Here is a 14,386-nt window from a genome sequence, read left to right as displayed (position 1 = left end):
GAGCCATCCCATCCCCCACCCCCTCAACTCAACACCTATGCTGCACGTAAAAAATAAAATGTGTCTGTATTTCTACTACATTGCCACTAGAGGACCCCTTTAAAGGCACTTTCTGTTTTTTTTTATTTTTTTCATCCTACTCCCTCCTTTCCTCTCTGCCTTCACTCCCTCCGCCTCCTCTGACTGTACCTAAATGTTAGTAGTGGCGGTGGGTTTCTGCTCTGTCTCCCTGTCTGTCTCTCAGTCAAAGAGTCTAAAAAGGCTTTGATTTGACTCCGCAGTCAAACCGGGGGAAGACGGCGGCGGAAGCGGCTCCGTGTGGTACGTACATAACGGGATGGCTTTAAACCTAAGAATATCCTGCATCATAATAATCATGATAATAATAATACCGGCGGTGTGTTAACGCTTTTATTTCATGCTATATGCTGTGAAATAGTCGAGGCTGGTTATAAAGAGGGAGGTTGCCGCTAATATTTTTATTTTTTTTCCCGTTATGTGTATGTGCAGCGTTTCCATGCTGTGGCCGTTAAATTCATGTTAACGGTAACGTCGGGCCTGTGTCAGAGCACCGTTATGAAACACCCACCGAATAACCGGTGATAATAACCGGGGCTAATATGCGCTCGCCGTTATCATTTATGCATAGAAACTACCGACCACCGTGCGGACGCGGACACCGGTTATTTAACGGTGCAGACATGTCAGGAGAGACAGGCGGTGTTTGACACGGGAACCGTAACCGGGTCAGGTACCGTCAATTCTCCATCCACGACTATCGTTTTTTTTGTTTGTTTTTTTTTTAATTTTTTTAAAGGGGGGGACCTGCGGGCGCCTACCTCGCCGGCTTCCGCTCCGTTGTGAGGGTGTAATTATAATCATGTGGACCGTGGTGTCGGTAAACCCATTTAAACTGTGCCCACCTCCCTTTTCATTGGTAGAGCAGAGCCGAGCTGCTCTGACGGCTCCGCTCCGCTCTCCGGCTAAACGTTAGCGTACGGTGTCACCTTTACACCCGGAGAGGGGAGCGTGTTCAGTAATGTCACATCCTTTTTTGCACGTTTTTCCGTCTCCCCCCCCCCCCCTGCCGAGGCCTCACACGGGGCAACTAACGCGTCAGAGCATCATGGAGGCTTGCAGCATCTTTGATTCAATCAGCCTTTTCCTGGTTATGACGAGGCCGGGCAGTGCAGCAAAGCTTTCCCCGCTGCCTTCAAATAATTGATGAGGCGAGCCTTTCTTCCAGGGTGTAGGGTGACATTCTGTGCTTTCACCTGGAACTGTTTTGCTTTTATTCACACATTATTCACAACACAACTCTGCTGTCATTCGGCAACAACCTTGATGAACGTAGGTAGGTCTAATCTGCAAAAAAGTGTCACTAGTATACACTCTCTAACCATTTCATTAGGTGCACTAGTGATTCTAATATAACAATTCACTTTTATTTATGAATTGTCTCGAGGCGTTTTTTCAGAGCCCACCACTAAGGCAATGGTGGCGAGGAAAGGCAGAAAAACAGGAAGAAACTTTGACCAGAACCCAGCTCATATGGAGGGAACCATCTGCTTGAGGACGGCGGGTAGAGACAGAAAAAAAAAACAGAGGAGAGGAGGAACAGGATAAACCTACATCTGTCATGCACACAATAAATAACATTCATGCACTAAATTCTCCTTGAAACACCGCACTGTGTGCGTTGAATTAAACACAAGTGTTTCTGTTGCTGTAGCTTAGCCCACTGACTATAATGCCGTCAAAATATTAGAAAAATGTGTCGGTACAAAGTCGCAAGACTTAGCGTAGGACTATTACATCAGAATGCATTTGTTTTCACTAGTGTACCTAATGAACTGGCAGGTGAGTTTCCATGTCCGCTGAATGGGAATGACACAGAGCTGTACAGATTCTCCTTATCTGCAAACTGCAACCAGATACTTCAATCCTGAATTAATCTTTTATTTCTAAGGAGGTTCAACCACCAGTTATTGTTTTCCTTCCCAAGCCCGTAGGAAAGCTGAGACGTAGACAGAACCGAGGAGAAAGAAAAGCCCCAGGTGACTTTAGAAACCGGACCACTAGGGATGCCTATGGTATCAGCTAAACACTACACCGCTGCTCCGCACAGAAGAGGCGCTTTGTCTTTCCTGAAAGCTCGATCCGGCCGGTTATTTCTCATCTGCAGAAGGTGATTGTAACAATGAATAATTGTTGAATGGCTGCAATATAAAACTCGAGAGTAGCGCACCTGTAGCAGAAATTGCATTTCCTGTGCCCGGATCATAACTCTCACTCCTCTGGTTGTAAACGGAGATTGCGGGAGAGCTTTTATAAGTAGGCATTAGGTTTATAATCCTGATGCTGGAGAGGAAGAGGGAATAGTAATCAGATTTATGCGACACCACAAATTTCATCCCTCGTTCTAAAAATAGACGGCATCTTCTAAGCCGCTACATTAAAAATGAAAATAGCAAAATAGCCCCTGTGGTACTGCTTTCGAGAACAGTACCAGCCATTGTGGGGCACAGGTGTTAAACATACGGCCCGGATTTGCAAAGTGCGAAATTTCCATAACAGACAAGGCTGTTGTTATGTTTCGGGAAGAGAAGTGGACAGAACACAAGATTTGCTGCACTTCCATTGCACCTAGTAATGCGCAAAAACTAAATATGACAGTAAAAAACTGGTAATAGAAACACCTACATTTCGAAAAAACCTCTCAAATATCACTGAAACATTTTCATGCTCTCATGAGGGTTTTTTTCAGACGTATCGATATAAAAGCTTTTCACAAAGGTGCAATGGAAACACCTTTTTTTTCCTGCATTTTTCCATCGCCGGTGTGACCAGAGATGACGCAGGGGGTCATGTTGTCAGGTAATTTAAAGTCCGTCTTCCTCAAAGTGAAGTCTCGCGTGATGAGAATTTAAGAGAATTGGGATATCGTCGAGATGAGACATCACAAGAGTTGCAGCTCATTTGCAAAACACCTTTCAATAGAAGCGCGTTATGCATCGGCTATAGTACTTGTGGCCCCCGAACTAAAATGCGTTTGACACCCCTTTTGTAGGGGACTATATAAAACTCAGTAATTTTAAAATAATCATGCAACAAACATACCCATTTATCAATCTGGAGATGATGCTACCTAATGGTAGGTTTGCAGCAGATTTAAATAATAGTGAGGAGTTGATTGTGTCTCCAAAGGAAAGTTAAACTGAACAGATTGAGCTTTATATTATATCTAGCCTCCGACAGCTCAGACAGCTTTGACAGAGGATTTCAGAAACACGGTCGTGTCAGAAGCGTGTCCTCGGTGTTTGCAGCGCGTTAATCAAGCCATGTGAGACAGATGGACCGCTGCTGACTGCAGCCTCCACTGAGCTAATGAGGAGGGCCCTTGTGATTTGCTTTATTTGTTTCATTTAACTAGTCATGTGAGTTGAGTGCTGTCTACAGAAGTGCTCTGTCACCGCAGCTACTCACTTCCTTTTATCTTTCACCAAAGATGTTTAGCTTGCAAGAACTTCACCCTCAAGTACTTGGCTGGCATTTGAGAGCGGAGAAGCAGCCAAGGACCTGAGATGGACAAGGTATTTCTTTACTGCTAGATTTGAATGATAGGAATAGGATTTACATTTGGTTTTGCATGGGAAATGAACTGGGGTGGATTGGCCTGCAGATTTGCACTTTATCTTTAAGGTTAATTCGTGTTAATTCGTAGTGCATGCTTGATCGTAATGTGACTTAGAGCAGATCAGTTATATGCGTAAAGCTACGTCACTTCTTCATTGGTCCAGTTCTGTCAGTACGGTTGCTGATTTGTTTTGCTGGAGGAAAAACGTAAGTTTAGTGAATTTGTGAACAAAATGAAAATATACACGCATTAGTTAACTTAGGCTTACTTTTAAAAGTTATTCATCATGCCTTAGATGAAGTGAAGCCGTTTATATAGGTGACTTCTTAGTGTTATCAGTGTTATCAGAGTGAAGTTGTACAGAAATGTACAGTTTACTCCCACTGGAGAGAGAAAGAGTGTTATTCATCCAGGGCCCTCTTTGTTTGCTCGATTACTCTTTAACCTGACTGTATTGCACATAAAAGCCATTGTCATTCATAAATAGTATTGTGGGATTGCACGTGTGAAGCAAGATGTTTTGCATAGACCATTCACATGTTCTTGTCAACAAGGTTTATTGCCTCATCCCTCGAGTCGAAATGATTAACAAAGGTCAAAATCTGGACTGTTATCTGTCTGGCTCTTAAACGCCGTGCATCCGATGGCCGCTTTAGGTTGTGGAGTTCAACGTTCTGCACAAGTTGCGTTATCATTGCGTTATCACCTGTTGTTTACTCATCTGCGCTTATCAGTGCTGGTGGTGCAAACTCAAAATATGACCTCAGCGTGTGATGTCTCAAGCCTCTTGTGGCCTGTCGGTCTGTGAAGCTTTTCCAGTCTTTCATTTTATATTTTCAAATTGCTTCTGACTGTTGACTCTTACATGGTTTGCAGAAGTGACTCTCTTCCTTTATAGCAGTGTGATTTAAAAAAAAAAGTGTCCTCAAAGCTCATGCATGCTCTTGTGGAGTCTGGAGAGCAGAAATAATTGTTCCCCTGCAGTTTCATGACGGTTTGTGAGAATAGGAAGGAATTCACCGGAGATCTGGTTGATGAGTGATGCGTCTTGCTGTGGACACTACACACTGGGTTTACTTGTTTCAGTACAGACTCCAATTGTCATGACAAGGCATAGTGACTGGGCTGTGGCCGGGGGTTAGATAAATGTCCTGTGGCAGACACAGTTGTCAAGTCGACCAGCAGAGCTGCAGGCATGGTAGAGAAGGAGGGACATGTCTATTTGATGGGTGACTCATATGTGATGGAGGTGGCCTTTTCATTCCATACATTATTAATTGTACGTATACCATACATGGAATTATAGCTTGAAGAGAAATCACACTGCTGGCTATGGTGTGAACGTCTTGAAGAGGAGGTCAGGAAATTGGAAAACAAAAGGATCGTGCAGCGAAGAGAAGTGGAGTTGGCTCAGTTCCCCTGCTGGGTGAGAAAACAGAGGAAGATGAGAGGTGGAGGTGGGCTGTGAAGAAGCTCCACGGAGATGAGAGGAGGTTCGCTGACCTGCTCTGAACCTCTCCCTCCTCCTCCTCTCCTCCTCCCTCCTCCACCTCTGGAGAAGCCAGCAAGGGCCTGAAGCCCCCATCCAAACCAAACACACCAGACTGCAGCTGCATTCATGGCCAGATGCAGTAATCAGAAACCAGAGCGTCCACTCGTGCTGCGGAAACCCTGTGAAAGAGGATCTCAGATGTCGTGATGGCGGCGCGCCGTACGCACATGCACTTCGCAGCGAAACTCACAAGTCAGCATAGATCTGAGAGGAAAAAGCTGCGTTTGAGAGTCGTGACTCGTGACTGGGGGAAGTGGTGGGGGGGGAGGGAGGGCTGGCGAGAAAGAAGGGGAAGGAGGTGGGTCGCTCCTGCAGAGGCAGGCTATGATTGGTGGATGGAGGGGGTGGAGAGAGTGAAAGGGGAAATGGGAAGCATCTCTTCACACTGAGAGTGTCCTGTAGCAAAAAATAGGGAGCTTCTTGGCCACATCAGCCATATTTTGCGTGTTTGCACAAAATTGGAGTTTTAGCATACGGACAAGCGAGCGTCCCTTAAAATTCTTTCTCCTCTGGAAGCGCTTATGCATAAAACAGGAGTGTTCAAGGGCACACACAACACAGATGTTCCCGTGGTGACAGATAGATTTGTTCAACAGAGTAATCTCTCTACAGTGGTAGCTCTATTTTGTGGGAGCTGTCAGCAGCGCTGCCTCGTCGTGCTTCACTATGGGAGCACATCGTGCGCTCCTGTCCTTGCTTTACACAGAATGTCGTTCTTGGATGATAAAGCAGGTGAAAAAAATTGATAATTAAATAGTTGAGGCTCATAAGTTTAAAATGTTCAATGTAATTTTTAAGCACACCTACATCCAGCTTTGTTTGAAGGCTGTTTTTAGAAAAGCTCCATTTAGGGATGAGAATATTAGATATAGACTAGCATGAGCACACTCACAGTGTCTCTGTGAATTGTGGGTTACAGGGAGTGGACTGAACTCACCACTGAACTCAAAACCGCAGAGTCACTGTCCATCTTTCACTGTAAATTGAGAACCAATTTCTCTTTTATGTCTCTTTTTTTTCTTTTATGTTTTTGAAACATCTTTTATCTATCTGTCTTTTACAAACAAACTAAACTAAAATGCTTCTACTTATGTAGTCAAGAGAGTTGCACTTTTAGTTTTCGATGACCTCTAGGTGCTTTTGTGTTTGTGTGTTACAAAGTGCCCTGGACAGAAGCAGACAAATGTGGAATTTAGGATATTGTGAACTGTGAGGTTTCACTGTTTCCTTGCTTCCAAGCTTGTTACGAGAAAACTAAAGTAAAATTGTTTTTGTCTTGCTCTTCTCTGGTATAGATTTTGCTACTAAACCAAAATGTCGAAATATTTGTTGAGCCAACATTGCTACAATACTCTGTAATTTCTCTAGTATTAAATGTGAACAGGTTCTTTTCTGTATCTTTACAGATCGCTACTAAATACCTAACTAACTAACCAGCCACTGCCCACGGACGAGAGGAGACAATAAATAGCCCCCACCACATAACTCAGCTTGGACAGCAGAACACAACTCTAACAAACAACAAAAGGAGAAGAGCTCACCTGAGTTACAGGCCAACAGACACGTTGAACTTTGACCTGCCGGGGCTTCAGATAAATGGCTGACAAACAGATCAGGTAAGGCTGAGCCTGTTTTTTTGTTTGTTTTTTGTTTTTTTTAGCAAAAATGTTGCTTTTTTTCAAAATCAGCTACCTTACACATCTTATGCTCTTTCCCTGCATCATCTCCATCCAGTTTGCCTGCCAAATTGATCAATGGGGGGATCGCTGGCCTGATTGGAGTGACCTGTGTGTTTCCCATTGACCTGGCCAAGACTCGTCTGCAAAACCAGCAAAATGGATCTCGCCTTTACACCAGCATGTATGACATTTTAGTAATTTACTAAAATTCACAGACATGTTGCTGCTGCACTGTAGACAGAATGAATCAACTTGTCAGGTTGCACTTTGACTCACATACCACAACTGTTTGTGTTTCAGGTCAGATTGCCTTATTAAGACCATCCGATCAGAAGGGTATTTCGGGATGTACCGAGGTAAGGAGGAGATATTTAACCGTGACTGGAGATGCTAGTGATTAATGTGTGAACTCTGTACGTGTACAAATTAGAGCATCGGAGCTGTTGGGCAGCATAGGAGATTTAATTTCAGCTCCACGCTCAGGCCACAGACATCAAATGCAGCCATCTGTGTCTGACTTTTCAGGCAATTATGTGGAAAAACCATCCACTGTAAAACACCTCATTTTCTTTGCTTTCTTTTTTCTTCTCTGTGGCTCTCCTTCTTGCCCTCTGTCCTTTTTTTTTTAATCCACCCAGGAGCTGCAGTGAACTTAACACTAGTCACGCCAGAGAAAGCCATCAAACTGGCTGCTAATGACTTCTTCAGGCATCACCTCTCTAAGGATGGGTAAGGCACGAAAGCGCTGACAGACTGACTCGGACGCACACCTCCTCTCATTCGCGCTGTGATTAACCGGCGTGTTTACTAAGATATGCAACTTGACACATTAGCCGTCTGTATTCTCACCGAGGTTCATCCTCAACCACTCATCTCCTCCGAGGCCCCAAGCATTTCATGGTGGTTTGTTAACTGCCTGGTTTATAAATACGGAGTGACTTGTCAGCGGACGTTCTGGCACGAAGCGCATTACCAAGTAAAATTAGCACATAATGGTATCACGTGTCAAACATTAGCAACCGGAGCTGCTGAGAGCAAGCGCCCATAGTCCACCCCTGATCACAGTGTGAAGAAACAAACCTGAAGCTTTCTGGGCCATCTATCTCCATCGCTATGGTGACAAACATGGAGGCTGATGAATGATTGACTTGTCTGGGCCAGCTGCTTACCTTGTGAATTATTAATCTGCCCTTGTGCCTGACATGTTGATATGGAAGACAAAGATTACCATCACTGGCTCTGGCGACGATTCCTTTTTCAGGGACTGTGGAAATAAAGTTGTCTGGCTCTCAAACAAGTCACTGTGGCTGTGTGCTTTAATCTGATCTTTCTTTTTTTCCCCTCTAGAAAACTCACTCTTGTCAAAGAGATGATGGCTGGTTGTGGGGCAGGTACATGCCAGGTGAGTGAGTGAGTGAGGTGCCGCTTTAATTGCACCCTCCTGTCCTCCATCTGGAACTTTAGCACCACTGTCAGATCACACACAAACCTCGGGGCCTCAGCTCCGCCTCATTTGTCTTCGCCTGCAGCTACAATTAGCGGTGACCACGTTTAAATAAGACTCGTGAATGGGCCGTCGTAAAACCTGCTAGGAGTTTGTCCCAGTGGATTGTGTTATCTATGGTCTGACTGTGACCCACTACGTTCTGTTTTAATGAATGATTTCTAATCACTGAAATGTTGTCCTGTCAGCGGGTGATACACTGGCGGCTAAACCTGAGTGATCAGATAAGACGTTGTGAGAGTGCTTGGCCCTGTGCGCTGTGTGAGTGAGTCAGAGGGAAACGCTTGTTGTCAATGAGAGTAAAGGCTTCAAGCCGAAGGAATGTGATTAGATTAAGTGTTGCAGACCTTGGATTAAGATTGTGGCTGAGAAGGCTGGCCATCTCACCCTTAATCCAGTTAACTAGTTACTACTGTGTAGATTACAGGAGAAAACAAGAGTCGACATTCAGCTAAGGGATGCCAGTAGATTTACAACGGACCCTCTCAGTACTGACCGACCTTACACCCTGACTTTAAAATGAGTTGCATCAAAATCTATCATCATAAATCACATTATCAAGTCACGGTGTTGTGTGATATTTTTGTACTTGACACCTGTATTTTGCTTTTGTTGTAGGTTATTGTCACGACTCCTATGGAGATGTTGAAAATCCAGCTCCAAGACGCTGGACGAATTGGTAAGAGCAAATAAAGAACAAAGACTGTTGACTCACTGGAGAAACAGTGGCCTCATGTGGTCAAGTCAGAGATTACAGCTGTTTTATTGTTTGTCTATCTGTTCTTAACATTTGGTGATTTTTAGTTTTTTTTTTTTGCTTGTAATATATTCTGTAATTAACGTTGCGCCTCTTCATATGGTAGCTGCTCAGAGGAAGCTTATGCCAGAGACGGTGGCAGCAGGTGCAGTTGAGACCAAGTCTCCAACAGCCATGCAGCTGACCAGAGAATTGCTGAGGGAAAAGGGTATCGCTGGGCTTTATAAAGGTCTTGGTGCCACGTTGCTCAGGTAAAAAACATCTGCCAACCAGATTTACCAACGGTCTGTAATGAATTTCTTCAGTCTTACAATGATTTTTATATTTTTGTATTTTTGTAGGGACGTCCCTTTCTCCATCATCTATTTCCCTCTTTTTGCCAACCTGAATAACCTGGGCAAAAGAGGCAGAGACGGCCCGGCTCCTTTCTACGTGTCATTTATGTCAGGCTGCCTTGCGGGGAGCACAGCGGCTGTTGCTGTCAACCCCGTAGATGGTGAGCAGTGGGAACGCGAATAGCAACGTGTGCGCTGACACTTGAGGTTATATATTCACCTGAACCCTTTGTGTTGCAGTTATAAAGACCAGACTGCAGTCTCTGAACCGAGGGAGCACAGAAGACACATACAGCGGAGTGACTGACTGTATCAGGTGACCTCATTATGTCTTTACCTCTACAGTGTGCGTGCGTAGACCACCACCATCTTTACTGTCACATATCTAGTGCTGGTCGTGTGTTTCATCTTTTGTACTGGCCTTTTGTTTCCTCTGCAGGAAAATCATGCGTAACGAGGGTCCGTCGGCCTTCCTGAAGGGAGCCTACTGTCGAGCTCTGGTCATCGCGCCTCTGTTTGGCATCGCCCAGGTGGTGTACTTCTTGGGCGTGGGTGAATTTATCCTCAGCTTCTTGCCTAAAAAAGACAACTAAGAAACGCCTCCTTTCTGCCTTTTCCCTCCCATAATGCATTACACCAACGACAAGAGGATTCATCTCATTCTGAAAGAAAGTTTCTGATGGGTCTAAGCATGACCGGTCGCCACATTTCGATTAGATTAGTTGTGTTGAATGTTTTGTGTAGTTCAGGACAGAGCCTTTGTTTGCCAAGCTGCCTGTGGTGGCGCACCAAAATTCCAGTTGGCAGGCTCAGCGAGCTCTCTGGAAAAGAAGCCACGAATATCAGCTCGAGTTTTCAAAGGAGTGTACTTGCTTTATAATTTTATTGCAGTTTTTTGATGATTGTTAAATTTTAAAAGTAGATGTACTGCCCTTGGCTGCTGCAGCTCTGCCAGTACCCAATATTTCAAACTTCATTAGCCTTTTAATGACAGAGAGGACCTTAGCAATCTATCTGAAGTTGTAAATTATAATTAGCTTAAATTAAAAATTTAACGCACATTCCTTAGTTTGAAAGATTTCGGAGAACATTAGGCCTGGTAGAATATTTTCCCCCGGACTTTGTGTCTTAAAAGTTAACATACATACGGTTAGGGTGAAATACACACCTCTGTTTCAGACAAAGACCCAGGCAGTGTGTTGACATGATGCCAGCGCAATCCCTATGATCTTTCCTGAGAACCCACATCCCTTCCTGTAAGAGGGTGTAATGAACTCAGCCATTCAGCTCCGACCAGACTCCGATTGCCTTGGCTTTTTAAGTAGATCAGGTTCCATCTGACATTTAGCGCTACCACAATGGTCCGACTGTTTTGCCTCCCTGAAAGATATGTTTCCCCGGTGACACACGAGACTGAAGAATTATGCACTACTACAAACTACCATTGTTTAAGCTCAGAATCGCACCAAAAACGAGAATAAACTGCTGCTACGTGTCTTTCTGTGGGTTGAAACCGTCAAGCATGTGGTGCATCTGCCTGGACCCCAATCAGTGATATCACAGCGGGTGTAGACCTTCGTCCGATGATGGAAAACACCCGCTGTGACATCACTGATTGGATGGCGGCCTGAAGCGCGGTGTGCGGCGGTGGCGGTTTTCTGCCACGTGCGGATTCAGATGTGAACGCTAAATGGGTTGTAACTAATTTTAATAGAAAGCCAGACGATTAGTGATTATGCACCTGTGAATACAGCCATCTAATGTGGAGCCTGGAGTTCTTCATGCCCCTTAGATACAGACATAATTATTTTTTGTTTACAGACGAGTTCATGCGCAGTTTTAAATTCCTGTCCCAACTTGAATTCAGTGGCAAGATCCAAAGAGCCAATGAGAGAAAAAAACAAAACAAAGAAAACTTTTATCTGTCAGAAAATCCAACCAGTGTGTTCTCAGTGTATGATTTCTACCAAACATCTCTGCTTGTTTGCTTTAGAGGTTTTGTTTGCTTTAAGCTGCTAGGGAAAGCAGCCCTGTCCTATCTTGTTTATGCATCAGTAAACTGAAGCCCTGCCATTGGTTTATCTCTCGGAGATCAAGGTGACTTTAACGTGTACTATCCAATCACATTCCTTCCTTGCTCCCACTCTCCAAGCAGCTCGTCTATTGTACCGTTGCACTGTAGATACATGGTGCAACTTGTCAGTGTGATATCATTTGTGGGAGTGAGCTTTATTTATCAATATTCCTTTCCATAGGCAGTATAGCACTATATATTTGTATGTGTCGTTGTTTTACTGTGTCAAAGTGTCCACCTTAACTATATTGTACATATGCAGATGATATGAACTTTATGTTTTAGGATTTATTGTTCGTTTTGTACATGACAGCTTATTTGCACACCTACCTCTCCAGCCCCCCCTCCCTCAATCCATATTGTGTTGATTTTATGTAATGATGTGAAGATATCAAATGAAGGAACATTAATGCAACAGGTATGCAAAGGGGAACATTAGCGTAGATCTTAGACGGCTTTATTTGGAGGTGCCATTTCTTCCAGGCTGCTGGTTAAGTGTGCGGATGGGCCTGTTTCCTACTGGTTAATCGACCAGGACCAATTGAGGCATTGTATAGAGACGTAGTTAGTTTTAAGTGAATGACTTGTGGCATTGCTTAATCAGGCCTGAAAATGAAATGTAATCCACCCTGATGCACGACCAGTGGAGACCTGTCTGGGCTGTAATGTAAACCTGTCTTTCTGAATGGTGCTTCTTACATGAGGTAGCTGCAATGTGACAGCGGCATCGCAAAACGACCGAGGCTGTAATGAGTGAATCACGAGTGAGCTCATCTCACCGTTATCAACGTCTTAACTGAAAGCCATAGGTCAGGGCCGTTAGAGATCGAGTGGCACCTCCAGCCACGACGGCCGACTACAAGCTGAGCCGCAGGAAAACATGTGAGCTGGGCTTTATATTTAGCTGTTGGAGTTTTACTTTATTTTTGACATTCCAAGTTTATCTCATCCAATTTGTTGTTGTGATTGCAATGCCTAGTTTTGTGTGTGTGTCTGTTGAGACTATTGTTATGATTTCATTTGAACCCCGACCCTCCCTCACTGATCGTTTTTTTTTTTTTTTTATCTGTCCATGAAAATGTCGTGCAAGTCATTTTGTTTTATTCAGCTGTGAATTTTCAATCGTGCATTTGGTTACGTGTGTGAGCGTGCGTCTGACAGTGTAGTGCTGTAGTTGGTGTGTAGTTGTTAGTGTGACACTGCGGTATTTTCCTCTCTGATTGTCCTTCCCATGTTCTTTCTTTCTATCTGTCACACTCCTCTGCCCTCTACTCTACCCTGTGTCTAATGACTGGGTGCGAGTTAGCAGAGGAAAAACACCAAATGTTTAACGTAGAGTGTACACAATCAAAGGAAGCACAAGGATTATTAGGCACAAGAGACCACGTGGCCACTTTTTCAAAGTTCTTGGAAACACAAAGTGTGCGGCGTTCATTTTGTGCCACAATTATGCCTGTCGGTTCAAATTTAAACTGTCATTTTTCATGTGACAGGAAGTGCAACAAGATGGCAGACGCGCAGTTTGGTTAAACGAGCGATCGACACAAGGCGGTCTGATGTCAAAATGGTTTTTTAAACAAATGATTTACAGTTCAAAGTTGAACAGGCACACGTTTGTGTCACATGCTCAGTCGACATGTGCAGTGCGCATATGGACGTAATTTTGGCACAGATGGAACCGCATACATTTGTCAGATATGAATTGTTTCTGTGCAGATGTCGATTGAAACTTTTTAATCTTGTAAAAAAGAAAAAGAGAAAAAAAAAGAGTTGATATATGTCTGTAAAACTGGATGCACAGGGCTGAGACGACAGGTCATTATAAGAGTCCCGCGTAACGGTGTCCACTATGTTACCCATCAGCAGTTATCCACAAAAAGGAAAAAGAGTATATCGCCTACATATTCTAAATGAATCAGATATAAGAATGTAACTTAGATATTATCAGATGTATTATAATTATAGTGAAGAGTTTATGACATTTTAATTGAAAGATTTGTGCTTTACACATTCACTGAAAAATTCATGAACCAGCTCACTGATATGCAATAAGTAGAAGCCACAACATGGATACACAGTAGGGAGAAAAAAAACCCTCACGGAAACAGTGAACACAATCTGTCAATCACAAGACATCACACAATGTATGAATAATGCAACTGGGGACCTTGGAGGCCTTCTGGGGTCTGAGCTCTCTTCATGGCCTCTGTTCTCTTCCTCCAAGAGGAATTGTGCATTATAGCACTTTAAAACAAGGACCCCACCTGGCTGTCCATCTACAACGTCTCTCTCTATGACGTAGAGGGTGGTCATGAATATGTGTTGTGAATGACACAGTTGTCCTGAACATTGTTTACAATGCAATGGAAAAAAAAAAAATTATATTGTGTTCCCTGTCACAATTTGCTGTTCAATAAACTTACTGTCCTCAAACCGGCTGATGTAGTCGTCTTTTCTCAGTGTCCGCCGTGAACGTCCAGTGGCTGTCTGACTGAATGCAAAAGAACTGACGCCGTGCCTTTTCTGTTCATAACAACGCTGCGAAAACTAAACAGCGGGGCGAGGTTTTGAAGAGCGCGAGGATGACATTGTGTCTCCTCGGGGGGCGCGGGAGCAGTTGTGATGAGCTGCTGCTTCCCGGAGCCACCAGGTGTCAGTGTGGGGTCGCGGTGGCGCAGGACGTCCTCCCGGTGGTGGGTAGTGTGAAGAGCGTCAGCTGTGCCCATTACTACAGGTGTATGCTGAGCCTGGTCGGCGTGACAGTGAATCACGCATCTCACTCTCTTTAGCCGCCTTATTCCCAGTACTGGTTCTAACTCTTGCGGCGGCGGCGGAGCTTACACACTCG

At 44.1% G+C, this 14,386-nt stretch overlaps 1 protein-coding gene across 1 annotated transcript; it reads left to right on the top strand.

Annotated features, from left to right (window-relative positions):
• Positions 1 to 146: 146 nt before the first annotated feature.
• On the top strand, positions 147 to 13,975 carry slc25a22a (solute carrier family 25 member 22a). The gene is made up of 11 exons (XM_047595667.1): positions 147 to 321; positions 6,596 to 6,805; positions 6,924 to 7,049; positions 7,169 to 7,224; positions 7,507 to 7,597; positions 8,216 to 8,270; positions 8,991 to 9,051; positions 9,236 to 9,380; positions 9,471 to 9,625; positions 9,705 to 9,780; positions 9,904 to 13,975. The coding sequence occupies exons 2-11, from the start codon at positions 6,786 to 6,788 to the stop codon at positions 10,055 to 10,057; spliced, it is 939 nt and encodes a 312-aa protein (XP_047451623.1). The 5' UTR covers positions 147 to 321; positions 6,596 to 6,785; the 3' UTR covers positions 10,058 to 13,975.
• Positions 13,976 to 14,386: the final 411 nt, after the last annotated feature.

This window comes from Mugil cephalus, chromosome 10 (assembly GCF_022458985.1).
Source record: "Mugil cephalus isolate CIBA_MC_2020 chromosome 10, CIBA_Mcephalus_1.1, whole genome shotgun sequence".
Taxonomy (NCBI): Eukaryota; Metazoa; Chordata; class Actinopteri; order Mugiliformes; family Mugilidae; genus Mugil; species Mugil cephalus.
Note: the sequence above shows the minus strand (reverse complement) of the source record. Positions and strands in the feature narration are given on the sequence as shown.